We start from the raw sequence: 24,024 nt of genomic DNA, 5'->3' as shown, positions 1-24,024 counted from the left end.
TTCTTCTGCCTCATTTATCCTAGCAGTGAGAGCCTCCATTTTTGATTGCACCTCATTAATAGCTTTTTTGATTTCAACTTGGTTAGATTTTAGTTCTTTTATTTCTCCAGAAAGGGCTTTTATATCTCTCGAGAGGGTTTCTCTCATATCTTCCATGCCTTTTTTGAGCCCGGCTAGAACCTTGAGAATTGTCATTCTGAACTCTAGATCTGACATATTACCAATGTCTGTATTGATTAGGTCCCTAGCCTTCGGTACTGCCTCTTGTTCTTTTTTTTGTGTTGAATTTTTCCATCTTGTCATTTTGTCCAGAGCAGAGTATATGAAGGGGCAAGTAAAATACTAAAAGGGTGGCAACAACCCCAGGAAAATATGCTTTAACCAAATTAGAAGAGATCCCAAATCGGGAGGGGGGAGAAAGGGGATAAAAAGAGATTCAAAAAGAAAGAAAGAAAAAAAAAAGAAAAAAGAAAAAAAAAGAAAAGAATTTAAAAAAAAAGAAAACACCTAAGAAAAATATAAAAAAGAAAAAATATATATATTAAACTAGTAAAAAATCGTTAAAAAAGAAAAAGGTAACAGTTAAAAAAAACAAATTTTACCCGAAGGCGAGAAAAAAAAACAAAAATTGAAAAAGAAAAAAATTAAATTAACCGCAAGACTAAAAAAAATCACAGGGAAAAAGCCATGAGTTCCGTGCTTTGCTTTCTCCTCCTCTAGAATTCTGCTGCTCTCCTTGGTATTGAAACCGCACTCTTTCGTAGGTGAACTTGGTCTCGCCTGGATTTCTTGTTGATCTTCTGGGGGAGGGGCCTGTTGTAGTGATTCTCAATTGTCTTTGCCCCAGGCGGAATTGCACCGCCCTTAACCGGGGCCGGGGTGAGTAATCCGCTTGGGTTTGCTTTCGGGAGCTTTTGTTCCCTGAGCGCTTTCCGTAGAGTTCCAGAGGACGGGAATACAAATGGCGGCCTCCTGGTCTCCGGCCCAGAGGAGCCGAGAGCCCAGGGCCCCACTCCTCAGTGCGCGGCTCAGAGAACCGCGCCCAGTTCCTCCTGTCTGCCTGACCTCCGGCCGCGCTTCGAGCTCACCGAGCCTGCGACCGGTTCAAGGTCACCTCGAGCTGCGAGCTTACTGTCGGCTCTGTCTCTGTAGCCGGCTTTCCCATTCCTATCCCCGCAAGCTCTGCGACACTCTGACACCCCCGATCCTTCTGTGACCCTGCGGGACCTGAGGCCATGCTGACCCCGTGTGGGCTTTGCCCCGGGTAGCCTCTGGAGCGATGTCTCTCAGTGGAACAGACTTTTAAAATTCCTGATTTTGTGCGCGGTTGCTCGGCCGCTTGCCGGGAGCCGGCCCCTCCCCCCGGGGTCTATCTTCCCGTCGCTTTGGATTCACTTCTCCGCTGGTCCTACCTTTCAGAAAGTGGTTGTTTTTCTGTTTCCAGAATTGCTGTTCTTCTCTTCGATCTGCCGATGGATTTTCAGGTGTTTGCAATCTTTAGATAAGCTATCTAGCTGATCGCTGATCTCCGGCTAGCTGAAGCAGTCTCAGCCTGCTACTTCTCCGCCATCTTGACTCCTCCCCCCGTTAAGTACTTCTGTTGATCAATTACTTACCCTCCCCAAAGGAGAGGTCACAAAATACTTTTTAATTCAAGTTATCTAAAAGCTACAATTTAAAGTACTCACTCAGAGGCTCCTGGGTGGCTCAGTCAGTTATCTGACTCTTGATTTCGGCTAAGGTCATGATCTCATAGCTCTGAGATCATGCCCCGCACCAGGCTCTGTGCTTTGCATGGAACCTGCTTAAGATTCTTCCCCTCTCTCGAACCCCTCCCTGCTGTCTCCTCTCTCTAAAATAAATAAATAAATAAGCATTAAAATAAATAAAATACTTTCTCAGATATTTAAAATATCAACTGGAAAACATTTTTAATTTTTTAGCTTTTTCTAGGATTATTTAAAAACTGAAAACCTGAAATCAAATTCTCATTCTTTGTTATACACAGTGAATCTACTTGAAAACAATCTTTTTAAGGAAAGAAACATATTCCTATGAACAGAATGTAGATATTAACTGATACTTCCTTCAACCAGTGGAATTCATTTCTTAAAATTAATATAATTTATGTAAAGGAAAATTATATGTGAAATAATTTCAAAAATTAAAAAATTAGAAATATTTAATGTAGCTGTTTATAAGGGAAGGACCCTAAGAACGATTTTCTTTGCTGTCCATATCCACAAGGAGGTATTTTTCAAACACGTTCATCCTAACACTTAGCATGCTTTGAATGCTCATTATTTTGAGATGGTTTCGTTAAAAGCATGTCATTAAGGAAATCCCACATAACCAAGAGAGTCTGCAGCATTCTGCACACAACAGCCACACAGTGGGGTTGATGATGGTCAGAATGATCAGTAAAAATCAGGGGAGGGGCGCCTGGGTGGCTCAGTGAGTTAAGGCCTCTGCCTTCGGCTCGGGTCATGATCTCGGGGTCCTGGGATTGCGCCCCGCATCGGGCTCTCTGCTCAGTGGGGAGCCTGCTTCCTCCTCTCTCTCTGCCTACTTGTGATCTATCTGTCAAATAAATAAATAAAATCTTTTTTAAAAAATCAGGGGAACTCCAGAGTGAGTAATAATCACTCTAATTTGAACCAGATAATAAGTCCTTATAAGTGGGAATATTCAAGGTTTGCATAAATAAACGATCCTTCAGAGTAAGCAGCTCCTTTTTTTGGTTCTTGTTCCTTATTTTTTTTTTTTCCTTCCTGGTTGTTAGGAGGCTACAGAACATAAAACAATTCCAAAGATTCAGCTTTTTTTTTTTTTAATTTTTTATTTTTTATAAACATATATTTTTATCCCCAGGGGTACAGGTCTGTGAATTACCAGGTTTACACACTTCACAGCACTCACCAAAGCACATACCCTCCCCAATGTCCATAATCCCACCCTGTTCTCCCAGACCCCCTTCCCCCAGCAACCCTCAGTTTGTTTTGTGAGATTAAGAGTCACTTATGGTTTGTCTCCCTCCCAATGCGACAACATGGATGGAACTAGAGCATATCATGCTTAGCGAAATAAGTCAAGCAGAGAAAGACAACTATCATATGATCTCCCTGATATGAGGAAGTGGTGATCCAAAGATTCAGCTTTACTCACAATTTACACTGGGTACATTCTCAGGAAATTAATATTGTGGAAGGAAACAGCATTGCTGGCAGGTCTTCCATCTTTCTGAGGGAAAGTCTACCTGTTGCCAAGGACAGCAGGTTGGCCCTTCCCATGCTTCAAATGTTCCCTCTCTCATGCTTACAAATCACCTGTTTCTTTTGCTCCAAGAACATCATCCCATTTATATAGTTTTTACTCTTTGGTATAAAAACATTATGGGGAATACAGTTGTTCACACAGTGCCAAAGCATCTCTCTGAGAGTTACTTTGTAATTGCAATGGGAAACAAATCTGCAAGACAGAGAGGTGTGACACACAGCCCCTTAAACAAGCAAACAAACTTCTCCCACAAATGGGGCAGCCTGACATCATATGCTTCCCGTGGGATACAACATGAGGGGTTATTGCCAGTGAGGTATTCTCACCAAAAATGTTATGAAGAAACAATCATATGTTCCAGAATATTGAACATTCTACAGTCAAATACTTGAGCTCTTTAAATAGTCAATTTCCTGCGGGGGAGGGGAAGAAGCAAAAGACTTTTCTAATAAAAGAGACAAAAGGGAGTCTGGCTGGCTCATTAGAAGAGCATGCGATTCTTGACCTTGGGGTTGTGTTGTCTGAGCTCACGTTGTGGGGAGAGATTAATTATAGAGTGTGTGTGCAAGAGAGAAAGAAACTTAAAAAAAAATTAAATACATATCTGAACCTTAACTAGAATGTGGTTCTTTTTTTTTTTTTTAAGATTTATTTGAGTGGGGGGAGGGGCACATTTATTTGAGAGTGAGAGAGGGGAGAGGGAGAGAAAATCCTTAAGCAGACTCCCCAGTGAGCTTGGAGCCTGACAATATCACCACCCTGAGAGATCATGACCTGAGCTGAAATCAAGAGCTTGATGCTTAACTGACTGAGTCACCCAGGTGCCCCAACAATTATATGGTTCTTAAAAGAAAAAAAAAAAAGCTACAAAAGCCATTTTTTTTACAACCAGAAAAATAAATAAGAAGTGGAGATTATCAGTATTATGAAACTATTCTTTTCTTGGGTGTGATAATGTTGATGAAGTTAGGGGCTGAGTGTCATGCTGCTTTTACATTCACATAATTTTGAAAATAAGATACATAGAAATAGAGAGTATGATAAAATGGTAACAATTATGATAACAATTCTTGATTATACTGGTGTTCACTACACTGTCCACTGTCCTTTCAACTTTTTGTGGTTTTGAAACTTTTGTGATAAAAAGGAGGGTAAAAGTGCCATCAATGGCAATCTCTTTAGAGAAAGGGAACAAATTTTTTCCCCAGAAGAATTTGAGGGAGGGGGAGGGTGAACATCTTGAGGAGAAGTTAAAACAGGGCAGATTGTGAAAGCAGCCAGGACCATGACCAGCCTCATCCCAAGGAGCTTCCATTGAGAAGTGAAAGAGGGAGCAGGTGCACAAATGGGAAGATGAAGGAAATGTGGGGGAATTTAAGACATGTTCAAAGCGAATTTTAAGGAAGCTTTCTCTGTTACAGGCACCTCCTGAAGAAATCTATGGCAAGGAGCCCTATGCTCCCTCAGGCTCTTGAGAGGGATGGTTGTCTCACTGCAAGACTGAAGTCTATATCCTGAGAGAGACAGGCTATCAAGGACTGTATTTCACTGGCCATTTGCTTCCAGAGCCTGTCTTGCTCAAAAGCTTGGACATGTTTGCTCAGGGAATTTAGTAAAAATTCTAGGCACGACAATGTTTTTCTTTGTTAGAAAGAGACAACTCAGTCGTTCACAGAATCCCCAATTACCTTGTGACTCTATGGAAATCACTGGTGGAGAATGCTTGTCCAGTGAACTACAAATGGGTGTGTATGGATTCGGGGAATGATCCCCCTTGCAAACACATAAGAGCACCTCTCAGAGTTTCAAAAAAAAAAAACCTCTAAGTGACCAGATTTCCACAAAATTGATTACTTTTACTTTTTAGTTGTTTGGGTGCATAGTGTTTCTCTTAAAACACTGGCTTCACACCAATCTTCCTCTTTTTTTCTCCTTTAAGAAGAAAAGCAAGAGCAGAAGATCTTATCATGAGAAAAATAAGCTAGGAGGGAGGGAGGAATCATTTTGCCTTTTTATTATAACTCAAGAAACACTTCTTTACTTTTCTAATAGGAATGAAGTCCTTTCTGAACCTAAGTCTATAGCTCATCCTGGTCCTAAAATAGAAAAAGAATGGCTGCAGAATTTTCAGTTTCTTCATGTGGTCTCCCCAAAGCTTTAAAGACCCTGTATGTGAACACTGGTTTTTACCAACAGAGCAGCCCTCTTCCCATGCTGGAATGAAAGGACCCGGGGACATAAGTGAGAATTTGGAAGGAAAACGATGGTGAGCACAGGGAGATTTTCTGAATGCCACACCCTAAAGGAGCTCCAAGAGATAGCTACTTGTAACAATCTTGAATCTTAACCCTCATCAGAGAACAATCCCAAATTGTATTTCTGCCACACCAGGTAGACAGATGGGCAGCTGACAGGCATTAGACCCATCAAGCATCTCTCCATCACCCTCCAACAGATCACTTCGCTGCTATCATGATGTAGTCAATAGTTTATGTTTAAGCCAGTTTTACAGAACAAGTCTGGTGGTCTGCGTGTACTTGGTATTTCCAGTGTTGGAATGAGCTAGCTTTAATTAAGTGATGAGTACGTAATCTATGATCACTACCCTGGGAAAACTCCCACTGATATCAAGTTTAAGGGACCCATAAACATGGGAGTGCCCTGAAAGATTCCATCACATTTTTAAAGCTACAGCACAAAGTATAATTATAAAACCTCCCAACTGTCTGGTAAATTACAATAGATAATTACATTCTTAGGTCTCTTCAACATTTTCTGGATGTTCTAAATACAGACTAAATAAGCAAGAGCACCCCAGGGGCAGAACATATTCCACATCCATTGGCACGAATTAAATATTCTGTATCTTGAATTGGTTATTGAAAATTGTGATTTTAGAAAGTTATCACAAGCTTGGGACTATAAACAGGTATTTCAAGAATCCAGGCCTTTTGTGAGACTCACTGCAGTGGGGGGATCAGCCACCTTATGCCCCAAGAAAGTTCTCTGTTGATAGTGGTTTACCAATCTCTGACATGCTTATTACTTGGCCTTGTAAACTATGGTGTCTCATATATTTGAGACATCCTCTCTGGATGAAACCAACAAGTTCACCTGGCTTTAGGGAAAGGAGGTTACTCTCCTATTAGGGCTTAAAAAGAGATAACCCCACAGCACAGGGCCTTCTTTTTGGAAGTGCTCATGGGGGGAGTATGCACTCTGTGAATGAACAATCCTTTGAAGAAGATCCTCAATGACTTGTCTTTCCCTTCTTAACTCCTTACAACCAGGAGGCTGCACTATCAGGCCCCAATCCAATTACTGACAGCAGGTAAGAAATCTAGAAGGGTCCCTTCTTCTCTATCATATCTGGTTCCTGTAGTTCTGTGAGGTGAGGTGAGGTGTGCCTGAGAGGCTGCCTCCAGAAGGCCATAGGAAAGTTCTGCTTACATTTCTGGATCTTTTGAGTTCCTGTCGTCTTTAGACCTGCCCCTCCGATCTCACCCACTCCACAAAAACTTGGCAGGGATACCAGGGAGGAGACTGGGACAGAAGACTGTGGGCAAACTACATGTCTTACAATGCCCTTCTCAGTCTGATCTATGCATCCGTGAAGGACTCAAGTGTGCTCACAATACACACAGTGGACGGCAAAAATAATGAACAACTGTCACTAACAAAAAAGAGATTTTATAGACATTTCTTACTCAAATAATTGGAGACCTATTAAATACCTATTACATGCCAGCTACTATGATGAAGCTTTCTTTTCCAGTACAGATAATTGAAATTCAATTAGATGCTGTCACTGCCCTTTTGTTTCAGAGCCCAGAATTTCCTAATTCCAAAAAATGGCGTCCCAACTCCAAATGCTACTAAAATTGCTACTGGAATGGTCTGGTCTTTCTTGGCCCTTTTCTTATGTTTCCCATTCTAGCTCCATAAATCTCACATCCCTTGCTCAGGATGTTTCCTCCTTTCCATGTGTGGACGACACTGCCAACTTCATCCCTAATGGGATTGTTCCTGTGGAACTTTACTGGCCTCTCCAGTGTAGAACGGATTGCATTCTGCTTTATAAGGAAGCTGGGTGTTTTTCTATCTCTCCAGGGAGAGACCCTTGAGAACAGGGAGCAGGAAGATGATGCGTTACTGTCCTAGTATCCTCAAAGCCACACTTGCGCATAGGAAGAATTCTATGACTTGTTTTTCCGTGAATGAAAAAACAAATCTCTCAAGTGCTTTCCAGATCAAAATTTGGTTAAAGTCAGCTTGATGAACGCCACAGAGTCCATTTCAGTAATGGGCAGCAGTGGCAAGGTGGCCAGCTGCTTGGAAAGAGCATGGGTGAGGGGCTATTCAACTTGGTATCAGCTCTTCTGTCTCCTACTTGGTGGCTGTGGGGATATTACTTAAGTTCTCTGAGTCTTAGTTTTGAACCTGTAAAATGGGACTGATCCGTGGGGCTGACCTCTAGGGTTGCTGTTAAATGAGACAATGCACTGAAAGTCCTCAATGCTGGGACCAGCACAGGTATGGACATCTACTGACCACCTTTTATGGATCAGATGCTATAACATGGTGAGTGGTGAACAAGACCACATCACTACCCTGGTAATATGCAGATGAGAACAGAAAGTAAGCCAATGGTTAGGAAAACGGTTGCCACGGAGGTAAGGATGGGGAGCGATGGGCCAGGCAGGAGGAAAGACTACATCAGGCATTATACAATTCTGAGTAATCTACTGCCATTTGTATCTGAACATACTGGACTCAGTGTTAAGTGTGACTAGAATGGAGTTTCAGGATAGGCAAATTCTAGGCCTCAGCTGTGCTGAATGGGCCCCAGAATCCCTGACTGTGTTTTACACAACTTGAACCCACCAATGACTGACCCAGGGTAATTTAGAAAGCTTTGGGAGATTTTAAAACATGCCTCACAGATGGCTGACCTGTAAACATGACAGACATTCCCATATAGCTAAGTCAGACACATCAGGGTGATGTCTCTGCAGAGCTTTCCTCTATGAGACAGTACATGGGGCTCTTGGGACTGTACCACCTGTTTTTCTTGTTAAGCAAACAGTCCTCATAACTTCACCCTAGAACATTTTTGTATCTTGCTTTCTAAGTGAAAAGCAAGAAAACTCCAGGAAAATGCTCCACGGTTCCTTGGGGGAATGGCTGACTCCAGGGCTGCTGCAAAAAAAGGTAGAAGATGAACTAGAATATCATGTTATGAGAATAAATGCTTAATAGAGAGTCCAGAAATATACCCACACTTACATGGTCAGTTAATCTACAACAAAGGAGGCAAGAACACACAACAAGGGAAAGACAGTCTCTTCAACAAATGGTGTGGGGAAAACTGGACAGCTACATGCGTAAGAATAAAATTGGACTACTTTCTTACACCATACACAAAAATAAACTCAAATGGATTCAAGACGTACATGTGAGACCTGAACCATAAAAATTCTAGAAGAAAGCACAGGCCATAATGTCTCTGACATCAGCTATAGCAATATTTTTCTAGATATGTTTCCTGAGGCAAGGGAAACAAAAGCAACACGAACTATTAGGATGGCACCAAGCTAAAAAACTTTGGCATGGCAAAGGAAGCCATCAACAAAACAAAAATGCAATCTATTAAATGAGAGAAGATACTTGCAAATGATACATTTGGTAAGAGGTTAATATCCAAAATATATAAAGAACTTACACAACACACACACACACACACACACACACACAATTTGATGGGGGAAAATATGAGCAAAGGACCTGAACAGATGTTTTTCCAAAGAAGACATACAGATGGCCAACAGACAAATGATAAAATGCTCAACATCACTCATTATCAGGGAAATGCAAGTGAAAACCACAATGAGATACTACCTCACATCTGTCACAAGGTCTAGAATCAAAAAGACAAAAAATAACAAGTTTTGGTGAGGAGGTAGAGATAAGAGAACCCCTGTACTCTGTTGGTATGGGATGTCAACTGATGGTAGCCACTGTGGAAAACAATATGGAAGTCCCTAAAAAAATGAGAAATACTATATGATCAGTAATTCTGCTGCTAGGTATTTAACCAAAGAAAAGGAAAACACTAATTTGAAAAGGGTAATAGCAGAGTATTCTGAATAATTTTATGCTCATAAATTCTGTAACTATAAGAAATAGACAAATTCTTTAAAAAGCACCAAAACTCAGCTAAGATAAACAACTTAATAGTCCTATAATCACTAAAGAAATTGAATTCATTATTTAAAAGTTCTTGAAAAGCCATCTCCTGGCCTAGATGATTTCACTGGAGAATTCTACCAAACATTTGAAGAGTTTTTAATACCAACTACAGCATTATTTATAATAGCCAAGATACATAAGCAACCTGTCCATTGATAAATGAATGAATCGACAGATGAATGGATGAATGGTGTGTGCACGTGTGTTTGTGTCTGTGTATATATATGTATATATGCTATGTATACACAATGAAATATATCTACACACATATGTATGTATGTGTGTGTGTTCTTTGCAACAACATGGGTAGACCTAGAGAGTACTATGTAAGTAATAAGTCAGACAGAGAAAGAAAGATGTCACATGATTTTACTTATATATGGACTCTACAACACACAATAAACAAAACCAGAAACACATTCAAATATAGAGAACAAATTGGTAGTTGTTAGAGGGGAGGGGGAAAGGTATGGGGGTGGACAAAATAGCTGAAGGGGATTAAGAAGTACCAACTTTGATTTATAAAATAAATACATCACAGCAATGAAAAGTACAGCACAGGGAATACTGGCAATAATTTTAGAATTTTGTATGGTGACAGAGAGCCACATTTATTGTGGCAAACACTGTAATGTATAGAAAGAACTGTTGAATCGCTATGCTGTATACCTGAAACCAATAATAACATTGCCTGTCAACACCTCAATTACAAGAAGAGAATGAATACACATGGGATTACAATGGGAAAAATGATGGAATTGCTCAAAAAAAAAATGGTGGGGGCATGGCAAAAGACACAGCCACTCAGAAGAGGTTCCTACTGGCCACATACTAGAAAGCAATGGATTACAACACACTGAAAAAAAGAAAATGCCATGATAATAATAAAAAGACAAAAAAAAAATTAAATGGAGAAGAAAAAGTGGAAACAACCCAAATGTCCATCGACAGATGGAAAGATAAGCAAAATGTAGTCCATACACACAACTGGAGTATTATTCAGCCTTAAATAGGAAGGAAATTCTGGCACAGGCTACACCATGGATGAACCCCAAATAGGAAGGAAATTCTGGCACAGGCTACACCATGGATGAACCCACACATTACATGGAGTGAAATAAGCCAGACATAAAAGGGCAAATATTGTATGCTTCCACCTATACAAGGGACTGAGAGTAGACAAATTTATAGAGAAAGATATTAGAATGCACACAGTACCATTGAACTATATAATTAAAATGGGTTAAGATGGTAAATTTTATGTTATATATATAAATAATATTTATATACTATACATATTATGTTTTGTATATACACATATATATGTTATATATATTATAATATATATTAACTCAATTAAAAAATGAAAAAGGATGAACAGCATCAGAAATGACTTCTGTTTTCATATATACAGGTCAAAGTCCCCTGGATTTAACTTTTCTTCCCCAAATGGAATCTAACTGGCCCTATAGGTGTTATGTCAGAAACTGTAGAGAAATCATTTCAGGGTAAATCTCTATGTCCCTTCTAATCTATCACCCATAACCTGCTTAGATTTAGCTGGGTCATGCACTAGAGCTGTCTATCAAACTGACACAAAAGTTGTCTTGAATATAAGTCTCTGGAGTATCTGTAGCCTCCAGGGCAACGGACCCCTCAAGATATCTGTAGCTAGAGGTAAACACAGATTGGCAAGTCAGAATATGACACAGACAAATGGGACCTCCACTCCTTCATTAATTTCAACAATAGCTACTATATACAATGGCTTTCCAAACCAGCAGAATGATATTTACAGTAAAAAGAAAATAAGTCAGTTTTCAAAAGTACTTTCAAGTAAACATCAGCTAGAGACATTTTTAAATATAAAACAAAACCGATGGGGCAAAAGGAAATTTTTTCCTTAAGGTAGAATATTGGGAGTTAGAACTGATGGAAGTCAGAAGATCTCCATTTTGCAACAATTGCAACATTAAAAATAATGGCTGTCATTGACTAATCCCAGGGATCAACATTAACATCACCAGTGAAGGGGCAAATAGACATCATGTGCCTCTGGGTGTGAAGGAGTGAGAAAGACATGATTTCCCTTCAGGGGTTTTCCTGAATCTAATCATCAGAAAACATCACACAAACCCGAACTGAATGAGAGCCTACAGACCATCTAGCCTATGTTCTTCAAAAATGTCATGCAAGATGAAGAAAGGTGGCAGAACTATTCCAGATTAAAGACAAGTGTCTAGCAACATATATGATCCTGAACTGGATCCTCTACCAGAAAAAAAAAAAAAAAGCCATAAAAGACATTAAAAGTCATTATTGGGACAATTGATAGAATTGCAATATGAATAGCCCATGAGTAAAAGAAGTGTATCAATGGTAAATTTCTTGATTTTGATTACTATGGTGAAAAAAACATCCATTTTGTTAGAAAATATACATTTAATGCTTCAAGGAGTGAGAGGGCACAATGTCTCTAACTTATTCTTCAAGAATAATAATTCTTCAGAAAAAAAAATGTGGATATGTAGAGAGACAGGCAGAACATGATAAACACCATCAAGAGGTGACTACTGAGTAAAATACCCAGGTATTCTTTTACTGAAATCAGGTGGAAGAAAATCACAACTCTCTTCAATTAACTGTCAGAGAAGCCACCCATCCTGGACTCAGTTTCCATGTGGACTCACCATTCTTCTGAGAATCTTCAACAGAAGCTTCTGCTCTTTTGGATCCTCCTTGGATGTCAGTAAATTGGCAAAATTCTCTGCATTTTCAGGAGACAGGCTGTCTGGGTTTTCCCCTCCGTACAGCTGAACCAATATGGAAAGACACTTGGATGACACTTCAAAAATTTCAGGATCCTCATTTGGAAGCTGCAAATTAATAGGACTACTTAAGTAAATTGAGGACGATGCTGGTATTCGTCTAGAAACATGAGAAAATTTGGGGAGAATGTCAGTCAGAGTGAGTACAGAGATTGACTAACTTGGGATTTTTTTCAATCTCTTTCAAAATGCATACAGTAAATCAAGGCTAATAGCACAAAATCAGAACGAAGTCCTTTGGTCCTTTCTTTAATTCACAGTAAAGAACAGCCTGTAACAAGCAAAGGACCAGCATATATTTTATATGCATTCCTAGTATGTAAATATATTTATACAGGCACGTGTGTCCGTTTGTAGGAATGCAAATAGTCTGAGTTTTCAGGAGCATGGCTCATCTGTTCTTGCTTACTACTGACTGTTAAGGAAAAATCTACTTCCTAGGAGATATAAAGGAACATTCTGAATTATTGACTAAACCTGTGGGACAGAGAGCAATGTTTCTGTTATGTATTAAAAGGTATAGTATGAAATTATAGTCATACTATAGAGCATCTTAAAATTTAAAAATAAAAAGATTTGTAAGAGCTTGAGATGTAATTCCTGTGCCATTTAGTCATTTTACACGCGCAATGCAGGGATTTTTTAGTATATGCAGAGTTGTGCAACCATCACCACAATCAATTTTAGAATATTTTTCATTACCCAAAACATGAAATCACACAAAATATGACCCTTTGTGACTGGCTTCTTTTACTTAGTATAATGTTTTCAAGATTCATCCCTGCTAGCATATAACAGTATTTCATTTCTTTTTACTGTTAACATTCTGTTGCATGAATAGACCACATATTATTTATCTATTTATCAGATGATGAACATTTGGGTTGTTTTCACTTCCTGGTTATTATGAATAATACTGCTGTGAACATTTGTGGGTAAGTTTTTGTGCAGACGTAGATTTTCATATCTCTTGGGTGTACACTTAAAAGTGATTGCTGGGTCATATGGTAATTCTACATTTAACCTTTTGAGGAACTGCCAGTCTGTTTTTTTAAAGTTGCTATTAGCATCAGAAATGTAGGAAGGTTCCAGTTTTTCTACATCCTCACCAACACTTGCTGTTATCTGTATGTTTAATTATAGTCATCCTAGTGGGTATAGAGTGGTAACTCAGTATGGTTTTCACTAGTACTTCCAGAATTACTAAGAATGGGGAGCAGCTTTTCATCTGCTTATTGGCCATTTGTACATCTTCTTTGGAGGAATGTCCATTCGGATTCCTTGCCCATTTTTAAAATGGGTCATCTGCCACTTTATGATCAAGACTTAGTATTCTTTATATATTTTAAAAACAAGTCCCTTAGCAGATTTTCTTTTTTTCTTTTTTTTTTTTTAAAGATTTTATTTATTTATTTGACAGACAGAGATCACAAGCAGGCAGAGAGAGAGGAGGAAGCAGGCCCCCTGCTGAGCAGAGAGCCTGAGGCGGAGCTCATTCCCAGGACCCTGGGATCATGACTGAGCCGAAGGCAGAGGCTTTAACCCACTGAGCCACCCAGGTGCCCCCCTTAGCAGATTTTAAAAAAGGTTTTCCTATTCTGTGGTTTGTCTTTCAACTTTCTTGTAGTATCCTTTGAAGGACCTATAATAAGAGATGAAAAGGGACACTGTATCACACTTAAAGAGTCTGTCCAATAAGAAGATCTAACAATTTTAAGTATCTATGCCTGTAACATGGGAGCAGCCAATTTTATAAGCCATTTAATAACAAAATAAAAGAAACACATTGACAATAAGATAATAATAGTAGGGGACCTTAACACCCCCCCTCACTGAAATGGACAGATCATCTAAGCAAAAGATCAACAAGGAAATAAAGGCTTTAAATGACACACTAGACCAGATGGACATCACAGATATATTCAGAACATTCCATCCCAAAGCAACAGAATACACATTCTTCTCCAGCACACAAGAACATTCTCCAGAATAGGTCACATCCCAGGTCACATACCAGGTCTCAACCGGTACCAAAAGTTTGGGATCATTCCCTGAATATTTTCAGACCACAATTCTTTGGAACTAGAACTCAACTGCAAGAGGAAAGTTGGAAAGTACTCAAATACATGGAGGCTAAATAGCATCCTACTAAAGAATGAAAGGATCAGCCAGGAAATTAAAGAAGAATTGAAAAATTCATGGAAACAAATGAAAATGAAAATATATCTGTTCAAATTCTTTGGGATACAGCAAAGGTGGTCCTGAGAGGAAACTATATAGCAATACAAGGCTTTCTCAAGAAACAAGAAAGGTCTCAAATATACAATCTAACCCTAAAGGAGCTAGAGAAAGAACAGCAAAGAAAGTCTAACCTAGCAGGAGAAGAGAAATCATAAAGATCAGAGCAGAAACCAATGAAATAAAAACCAAAAGAACAGCAGAACCAATCAACAAAAGTAGGAGCTGGTTCTTTGAAAGAATTAATAAGATTGATAAACCCCTGGCAAGACTTACCAAAAACAAAAGACAACAGACCCAAACAAAGAAAAGCATAAATGAAAGAGGAGAGATCACGGCCAACACCAAAGAAATACAAACAATTATAAGAACATACTATGAGCAACTATACGTCAGCAAATTTGACAATTTGGAAGAAATGGATGCATTCCTAGAGACATATAAACTACCAAAACTGAACCAGGAAGAAATATAAACAGACCCAAAACCAGTAAGGAGATTGAAGCAGTCATCAAAAATCTCCCAAAAAAGAAGAGCCCAGGGCCAGATAGCTTCTCAGGGAAATTCTACCAAGCATTTAAAGAAGAATTAATTCCTATTCTCCTGAAACTGTTCCAAAAAAATAGAAATGGAAGGGAAACTTCCAAACTCATTTTATGAGGCCAGCATTACCTTGATCCCAAAACCACACAAATAACCCATCAAAAAAGAGAATTACAGACCAATATCCCTGATGAACTTGGATGCAAAAATTCTCACCAAAATGCAAAATGCTAGCCAACAGGATACAACAGTACATTAAAAGGATTATTCACCACAACCAAATGGGATTTATTCCAGGCTGCAAGGTTGGTTCAACATCTGCAAATCAATCAACGTGGTACAATACATTAATAAAAAAAAAAAAAAAAAGAACAAGAACCATGTGATATTCTCAATAGATGCTGAAAAAGCATTTGATGAAGTACAGCATCCTTTCTTGATCAAAACTCTTCAAATTGTGGGGACAGAAGGTACATACCTCAATATCATCAAAGCCATCTATGAAAAACCACAGTGAATATCATTCTCAATGCAGAAAAACTGAGAGCTTTTCTGCTAAGGTCAGGAGCACAGCAGGGACGTCCACTATCACCACTGCTAATCAACACAGTACTAGAAGTCCTAGCCTTGGCACTTAGACAATAAAAAGAAATAAAAGGCATCCAAATTGACAAAGAAGTCAAATCTCACTCTTTACTAGATGATATGATACTTTATGTAGAAAACCCAAAAGACTCCATTCCAAATCTGCTAGAACTCATACAGGAATTCATAAAGTGTCAGGATATAAAATCAATGCACAGAAATCAGTTGCATTTCTATACACCAACAGCAATACAGAAGAAAGAGAAATAAAGGAGTCAATCCCATTTACAATTACACACAAAACAATAAGATACCTAGGAATAAACCTAACCAAAGAGGCAAAGAATCTATACTCAGAAAACTATAAAGTACTCAAGAAAGAAATTGAGGAAGACATAAAGAAATGGAAAAATGTTCCATGCACATGGATTGGAAGAACAAATATTGTGAAAATATATATGCTACCTAGAGCAATATACATGTTTACTGCAATCCCTATCAAAATACCATCAATTTTTTCAAAGGAATGGAACAAATAATCCTAAAATTTATATGGAACCAGAAAAGACCCCAAATAGCTAGAGGAATGTTGAAAAAGAAAACCAAAGTTGGTGGCATCGTAATTCCAGACTTGAAGCTCTATTACAAAGCTGTAATCATCAAGACAGTATGGTATTGGCACAAAAACAGACACATAGATCAATGGAACAGAAGAGAGTGCCCAGAAACATTTCCTTACACCACACACAAAATTAGACTGAAAGTGGATGAAAGACCTCAATGTGAGACAGGAATCCATCGGACTCCCTGAGGAGAACACAGGCAGCAACCTCTTCCACCTCAAGCAGCAGCATCTTCCTAGGAACATCACCAAAGGCAAGGGAAGCAAGGGCAAAAATGAACTATTGGGATTTCATCAAGATCAAAAGCTTTTGCACAGCAAAGGAAACAGTTAACAAAACCAAAAGACAACTGACAGAATGGGAGAAGATATTTGCAAATAACATATCAAATAAAGGGCTAGTGTCCAAAATCTATAAAGAGCTTATCAAACTCAACACCCAAAGAACAAATAATCCAATCAAGAAATGGGCAGAGGACATTCTGCAGAGAAGATATCCAGATGGCCAACAGACACATGAAAAAGTGCTCCATATCACTTGGCATCAGGGAAATACAAGTCAAAACCACAAGAAGATACCACCTCACACCAGTCAGAATGGCTAAAATTAACAAGTCAGGAAACAACAGATGCTGGCGAGGATGCGGAGAAAGGGGAGCCCTCCTACATGTTGGTAGGAATGCAAGCTGGTGCAACCACTCTGGAAAACAGTAAGGAGGTTCCTCAAAATGCTGAAAATAGAGCTACCCTATGACCCAGCAATCGCACTACTGGGTATTTACCCTAAAGATATAGATGTAGTGATCCAAAGGGGCACATGCACCTGAATATTTATAGCTGCGATGTCCATAATAGCTGAACTATGGAAATAGCCTAGATGTCTATTAACAGATGAAAGGATATGGAAGATGTGATATATATATATGTGTATGTATACACATAACTAATATATACACACACATACATAAATATACATATACACACAATGGAAGATTATGCAGCCATCAAAAAAAAAACCTCAGAAACTTGCTATTTGCAACAATGTGGATGGAACTAGAAGGTATTATGCTAGGCAAAATAAGTCAATCAGAAAAAGACAATTATCATATGATCTCTCTCATATGAGGAATTTGAGAGGCCAGTGGGGGGTCATGAGGGGAAGGGAAGGAAAAATGAAAAAAGATGGGACCTGGAAGGGAGACAAACCATAAGAGACACTTCATTTCAGGAAGCAAACTGAGGGTTGCTGGGGTGTGGGGAGGGATAGGGTGAGTGGGTGATGGACATTGAGGAGGATATGTGCTATGGTGAGTGCTATGAATTGTGTAAGACAGATGATTCACAGACCTGTACCCTTGAAAAAATTAATACATTATATATTAATTAAAAATAAATAGTATTTTTTAAAAAATCATCTTTGAAGCGCAAAATATTTTATTTTGATGAATCCTAATACATTTTTTAAAATTTTTTGTGATTTTGGTATCATACCGAAGAAAGCATCACCTACTCCAATGTTCTGAGATTTGTTTCTAAAAATTTTTACACTTTTAGCTCTTATGTTTATTTTTCTTCTAAGAATGTTACAATTTTAACTTTTACATTAGGTCTTTGATCCACTTTGAGTTAATTTTGAATATGGTATTAGCAGGGTTCCAACTTCATTCTTTTGCATGTAAATTAATCTTTTATTCTGATATATGTAGGTTCATATGCACTTGTAAGAAACAGTACAGAGAGATCTCATATATATTTTACCCATTTTCCCCAATGGAACCATCTTCCATAACTAAAGTACAATAGCACAACCAGGAAATTAACATTGATATAATCCATTGACCTTATTCAGATGCTACTGCTTTTACATGTATGTTGTGTGTGTGTGTACATATGTATTTAGTCCTATGCCATTTTATCACAAGCAGATTTGGTGACACCCACTACCTTAAGATAAAGAACAATTCTATCATAAAGATTTTTTTCATAGCAAAAGCCAACTTTCTTCCCTCCTCCATTTCTAATCCCTAGCAACCACTTGCCTGTTCGCCATTTTGTCATTTCAAGTAAGTTACATAAAGTGCGTGGTACATATGGTTTTCTTCACTCAACATAATTTCTTTGTGAGTCATCCAAGTTTTTTTGAGTATCAACAGTTCATTTCTTTTTATTACTAAGTTGTATCCCATGGTATGGATGTACCACAATTTAACTACTTGCTTCTTAAAGGAAATTTGAATTGTTCCCAATTTGGAGCTATCCCAAATAAAACTACTAAGAGAACATTTGTGTAAGTTTTTATGTGAACATTAAGTTTCATTTCTCATTGACATAAATGTTCAAGAGTACATTACTGGGTTGAATGGGAGGCTTGTGTTTAGTTTTTTTAAGAAACTAGTGAACTGTTTTTAAGAATGGCTGTACCATTTTATGATTTTATATTCCTAGAAGCAATGTTCAAGAGATCCAGTTTCTCATCCTCTTTATCAGCATTTGGTGTCATTGTGGTTTCAATCTGCATTTTCCTAATAGCAACTGGTAGTGAATATCTTTTTATCTGTTCATGTCTTTTGACCTTTGCTAATCTTTGCTAACTGGATTGTTTGTTTGCTTTATTTTTGGTATTTCAAAGTTCTTCAAATATTCTAGATATGACTTCTTCTTCAGATATGTGGCTTGCAAACATTTTCTCCTGGTTCGTAGCTTATCTTTTCATCCATTTCATTCTTTGCAGAAAGAAAATTTTAATTTTTATTAGGTCTGATTTGTGGTTTCATTTTACTGGGATTGTGCTTTTGATATCAAGTAAAAAAATTCTTTGTCTAGTCCTCAGTTCTGAAGATTATCTATTTTTTCCCTAAAAGTTTTAAGATTTACATTTAAATGAATTAATTTTTGTATAAAGTGTGAGGTTTAGGTAGAGGTTCTTCTATTTATTTATTTTTGCCACCAAATGTACAATTGCTCCAGCTTCATTCTTAAAAATTGGTTTCTCCACTGAATTATTTTCACACCTTCATTAAAAAAATGAGTTGGTGAGGGTTGCCGGGGGGGGGGGGGGGGGGTTTGGGAGAAGGGGGTGGGATTATGGACATTGGGGAGGGTATGTGATTTGGTGAGTGCTGTGAAGTGTGTAAACCTGGTGATTCACAGACCTGTACCCCTGGGGATAAAAATATATGTTTATAAAAATAAAAAATTAAAAAAAAAAAAATGAGTTGGGCATGTTTGTGTGAGTCTGAATTCTCTATTCTGTTGCATTGATATCAATATCTATTCTCCACCAATAATACACCATCTTGTTATTGGAGCTATATCGTAAGTGTTAACACCAGGTACAGTGTTTTCTCCAACTTCCTTCTTCTTTTTCAAATTATTTTAGCTATACTAATGCCCATTATTTTTCTACATAAATTTTAGAATGTTTGTCTACTTATTAAAAATTGTATTGGAATTTTAATAGGAATTGCCTTAAAATTGTTTATGAAACTGTCAAAAACTGACATTGTTAGTCTGTTGAGTCTTCTAATGCAGGGATAGCAACGTCTCTCGATTTAGGTATCTCTTCTTTGATTTCTTTCATCATAATTCTGCAATATCAAGGATATAGATCCTGTAAACATTTTGTTATATTTATATCTTAGTTCTTAGTTCATTTTGTTATATTTATATCTTTATATCTTAGTTCTTCTTATATCTAATATTTTTGCAAATTTATAAATGGTGATTTTAATATTTGTTTCCACATGTTCACTGTCAGGAGAGCAATACAACTGATTTTCGTTTGGTGATCTTGGATCCTGCAAACTTGCTAACCTCACATATTAATGCTGAGAGTGTTTTTGTATATCTCTTTGAATTTTTTACAAAGACAATTATGTCACAGGCAAACAGGGATAGCTTTAGCTCTTTCTTTCATAGAGTATGTCTTTTATTTCTTTTCTTGCCTTACTGCAATGGCTAGAACTTCTAGTACTACAATGAATAAAAATGGAGGGGGGAGCAGACAGACACACTTGCTTTGTTCTCAATCATAAGGAAAAAAAATTCAGTCTTTTACCATTAAGTATGATGTTAGCTGTAGGTTTTGCATAGATGCTCTTTATCAACTGAAGAATTTCCCCCCCTAATTCTAGTCTGATGTGAACTTTTATCATGAGTGCTGGATTTGTCAAATACCTTTTTCTGTAATAATTGATAGGATCATGTGATATTTCTTCTTTCACTTGTTTATATGGTAGAATACATCGATGGATTTTTGGACACTGAACAAGTTTTGCAAATGCAATAAATCCTGCTTGGTCATAGTATTAAGTCTTTTTATACACTGGTGCATCCAATTTGCTAATATTTTGTTGAAAATGTTTGTATCTAAGTTTATAAGAGAGATTGTAGGTTTAGGTTATGTTTTGTTGTTGTAGGTTTTTTTCGTTTGTTTGTTTGTTTAGTTTAATGTCAGGGTAATAGTATCTTTATAAAATTCCCCTTAAGGGGAGCCTGGGTGGCTCAGTGGGTTAAAGCCTCTGCCTTCGGCTCGGGTCATGATCCCAATGTCCTGGGATCGAGCCCCACATCGGCCTCTTTGCCACCTGTGATCTTTGTCTGTCAAATAAATAAATAAAATCTTTAAAAAAACCCTCCCCTTCAAATTGTTATTAAACCCTATTGAAATGTTTGATAGAATTCTCCAGTGAAATCATCTAGGCCAGGAGATGGCTTTTCATGAACTTTTAAATTATAAATTCAATGTCTTTAATGATTATAGGACTATTAAGGTGCTTATCTTATCTGAGTTTTGGCACTTTTTAAACAATATGTTCATTTCTTTTAGTTACAGAATTTATAAGCATAAAATTATTCAGAATATTACACTATTATCTTTTTAATGATTGTGGATCTATACTGACAATTTCTGTTTCATTCCTTATATTGGTAATATTGTCTTCTTTTATCTTTGTTAGCTTGCTAGAGATTTTTCAGTTTTGTTGTGTCAGGTTTTTGTTTCATTGATTTTTTCTGTATTGTTTTTCTTTTTTCAATTTCACGTTTTATCTTTATTATTTCCTACCTTTAGTTTGCTCTGGGTTCATTATGTTGTTTCTTTTCTAGTTTCTGGAGGTGGAAACTTAGATTACTGATTTAAGATTTTCTTTCTTTTTTTTTTTTAAGATTTTATTTATTTATTTGACAGAGAGAGATTACAAGTAGGCAGAGCGGCAGGCAGAGAGAGAGAGGAGGAAGCAGGCTCCCTGCTGAGCAGAGAGCCTGATGCGGGACTCGATCCCAGGACCCTGAGATCATGACCTGAGCCAAAGGCAGCGGCTTAACCCACTGAGCCACCCAGGTGCCCCTGATTTAAGATTTTCTAATGAAAGCTTTTCTTACTATAAATTTTCCTCAGTAGTATTTTAGTAGTATTTTATATGAATTTTACATTTATTTTTTAAAAGATTTACCTATTTTAGAGAGAAAGCAGATGAGGATGGGCAGAAGAAGGAGAGAACCCTTAAGCAGACTCCACCCTGAGCATGGATCCTGACATGGGGCTCAATCCCAGGACTGGAAGAGATTATGCTGAGTGAAATAAGTCAACCAGAGAGAGTTAATTATTATATTGTTTCACTTATTTGTGGAGCATAACAAACAACATGGAGGACAAGGGGAGATGGAGAGGAGAAGGGAGTTGAGGGAAATTGGAAGGGGAGGTGAACTATGAGAGACTATGGACTCTGAAAAACAACCTGAGGGTTTTGAAGGGGCAGGGGGTGGAAGGGTGGGGGAACCAGGTGGTGGGCATTAGAGAGGGCACGGATTGCATGGAGCACTGGGTGTAGTGCAAAAACAATGAATACTGTTACGCTGAAAAGCAATAAAAAATAAAAAAAAAAAGAAATCAAGAGTTGGATGCTTAACCAACTGAGATGCCCAGGTGCCCCTGCATTCTACATATTTTGATGTGTTTTCTTTTTCATTCACTTTTATGCATATAAAAAATGTCTCTTGTGACACCCTTTTTGACCCATGAATTATTTAATGGGTGTTTTCTTTTTAAGTGTTGGATATGTTCCTATGGTCTTTTAATTACTGACTCCCAGTTTGATTTCATTATGCTTAGAAAATCCATTTTGTATTATTTTATTTTACATTTGTTGAGGTTTATTTTATGGCCCAGGATGTGTGACTATTCCATGGGTAACGGAAAAATATGTATTCTATAGTGGTTGGGTAGGGTGTCCTATAAATGTCAATTATATTCTGTTGATTATGTTGCTCAATTTTTTTTATTCTTGATGATTTTCTTGTAGTTGTTCTATTAATTGCTGGAGAGTGGAGTTTTGAAATCCACTATAGTCATGAATCTATTTATCCTTTTAGCACTACCATTTTTTTGCTTCATGTACTTTGTAGTCTTGTTGTTTGTTATCCATATACTTAAAATGGTTGTCTCCTCAATGGGATTGTCCTTTATCATTATCATGCAATATCCCCATCTCTAGTAATTTTTCCTGCTCAGAGGCCTACTTTATCTGATATTAAGGAAGCCCGTCCTGTTTTTCTAAAATTAGTATTTGCACAGTACATACTTTTTGACCTTTATTTTCAACCTATTAAATGAGTTTTTTATAGACAACATATTGTTGAATCATGTTTTATTATCCATTCTAGCTATCTTTGTCTTTTAATTGGTGCTTTTAAACCATTTACCTTTAAGGTAAATATTAAGATGCTAGGGTTTAAGTGTAATATGCAGTTTTATTATTTATCTTCTATATTTTCCCTCTGTTTCTTGTTATTCTGATTTCCCTCCCATTTTTTAAACCTTTCTGTGGGTTACTTGAAGATTCATTTTATGGAAATGAGGGAGAACTTTAATTCCCAGTAGTAGTTTCCTAGGAGACCATAACAAAATGGCACAAACAGGTGGCACAAAAAGTAGAAATTTGTAGTCTGACAGTTCTGGAAGTTAGAAGCCTGAAACCAAAGGGAAAGGCCATGTTTCCTCTGAAACCCATAGCAGATTCCACCCTTGCTTTTTGCCACCTTCTGGCAATCATTGGCATTCCTTCACTTGTAGCTGCATAATTCCAATCTTTGCCTCTGTCATCATATGACATTTCCCCTCTGTGTCTGTCTTGATATGGTTGTCTTCTTATAAGGACACCAATCAAATTGGATAGGGGCCCATTGTACTTGACAATGACCTCATCTTAACTAATTACATCTGGAACACTACTATTTCCAAATAAGGTAGAATTCTGAGGTACTGGGAGTTAGGACTTATGGGGGACACAATTCAACCTGTAATACTTCTTATCAATTTTGTTCCATCTGTACTCAGTTGTTTATTTACATTGTTTTTTCATTTTTTTGTTTTGTTTTGGTTTAGTTTTTCTTTTAATTAATTAATTTATTTTCAGCATAACAGTATTCATTATTTTTTCACCACACCCAGTGCTCCATGCAATCCGTGCCCTCTATACTACCCACCACCTGGTACCCCAACCTCCCACCCCCCACCACTTCAAACCCCTCAGGTTGTTTTTCAGAGTCCATAGTCTCTCATGATTCACCTCCCCTTCCAATTTACCCCAACTCCCTTCTCCTCTCTAACGCCCCATAATTTAGTTTTTTTGCTTCTTGCAGTTATGCTCTCCCAAATGTCTAGCCATCTTTGGTTTTCTGTTT

General features: G+C 37.7%; 1 protein-coding gene across 5 annotated transcripts in view; it reads right to left on the bottom strand.

Moving 5' to 3' along the window:
• Positions 1 to 24,024, bottom strand: part of ULK4 (unc-51 like kinase 4) — a 653,086-nt gene that overhangs the window by 129,435 nt on the left and 499,627 nt on the right. For 4 of the 5 annotated variants that reach the window (XM_004754228.3, XM_013057115.2, XM_013057114.2 and 1 more), the window contains one exon: positions 12,216 to 12,401. In XM_004754228.3, the coding sequence (XP_004754285.1) occupies positions 12,216 to 12,401 (186 nt within the window). Of the gene's footprint in view, positions 1 to 12,215; positions 12,402 to 24,024 lie in introns of those variants that run through there. The other variant, XM_013057119.2, reaches the window with a different exon arrangement.

Source organism: Mustela putorius, unplaced genomic scaffold (genome assembly GCF_011764305.1).
Source record: "Mustela putorius furo isolate JIRA1106 unplaced genomic scaffold, ASM1176430v1.1 tig00003834_pilon_pilon_pilon, whole genome shotgun sequence".
NCBI classification, from domain to species: domain Eukaryota; kingdom Metazoa; phylum Chordata; class Mammalia; order Carnivora; family Mustelidae; genus Mustela; species Mustela putorius.
Note: the sequence above shows the minus strand (reverse complement) of the source record. Positions and strands in the feature narration are given on the sequence as shown.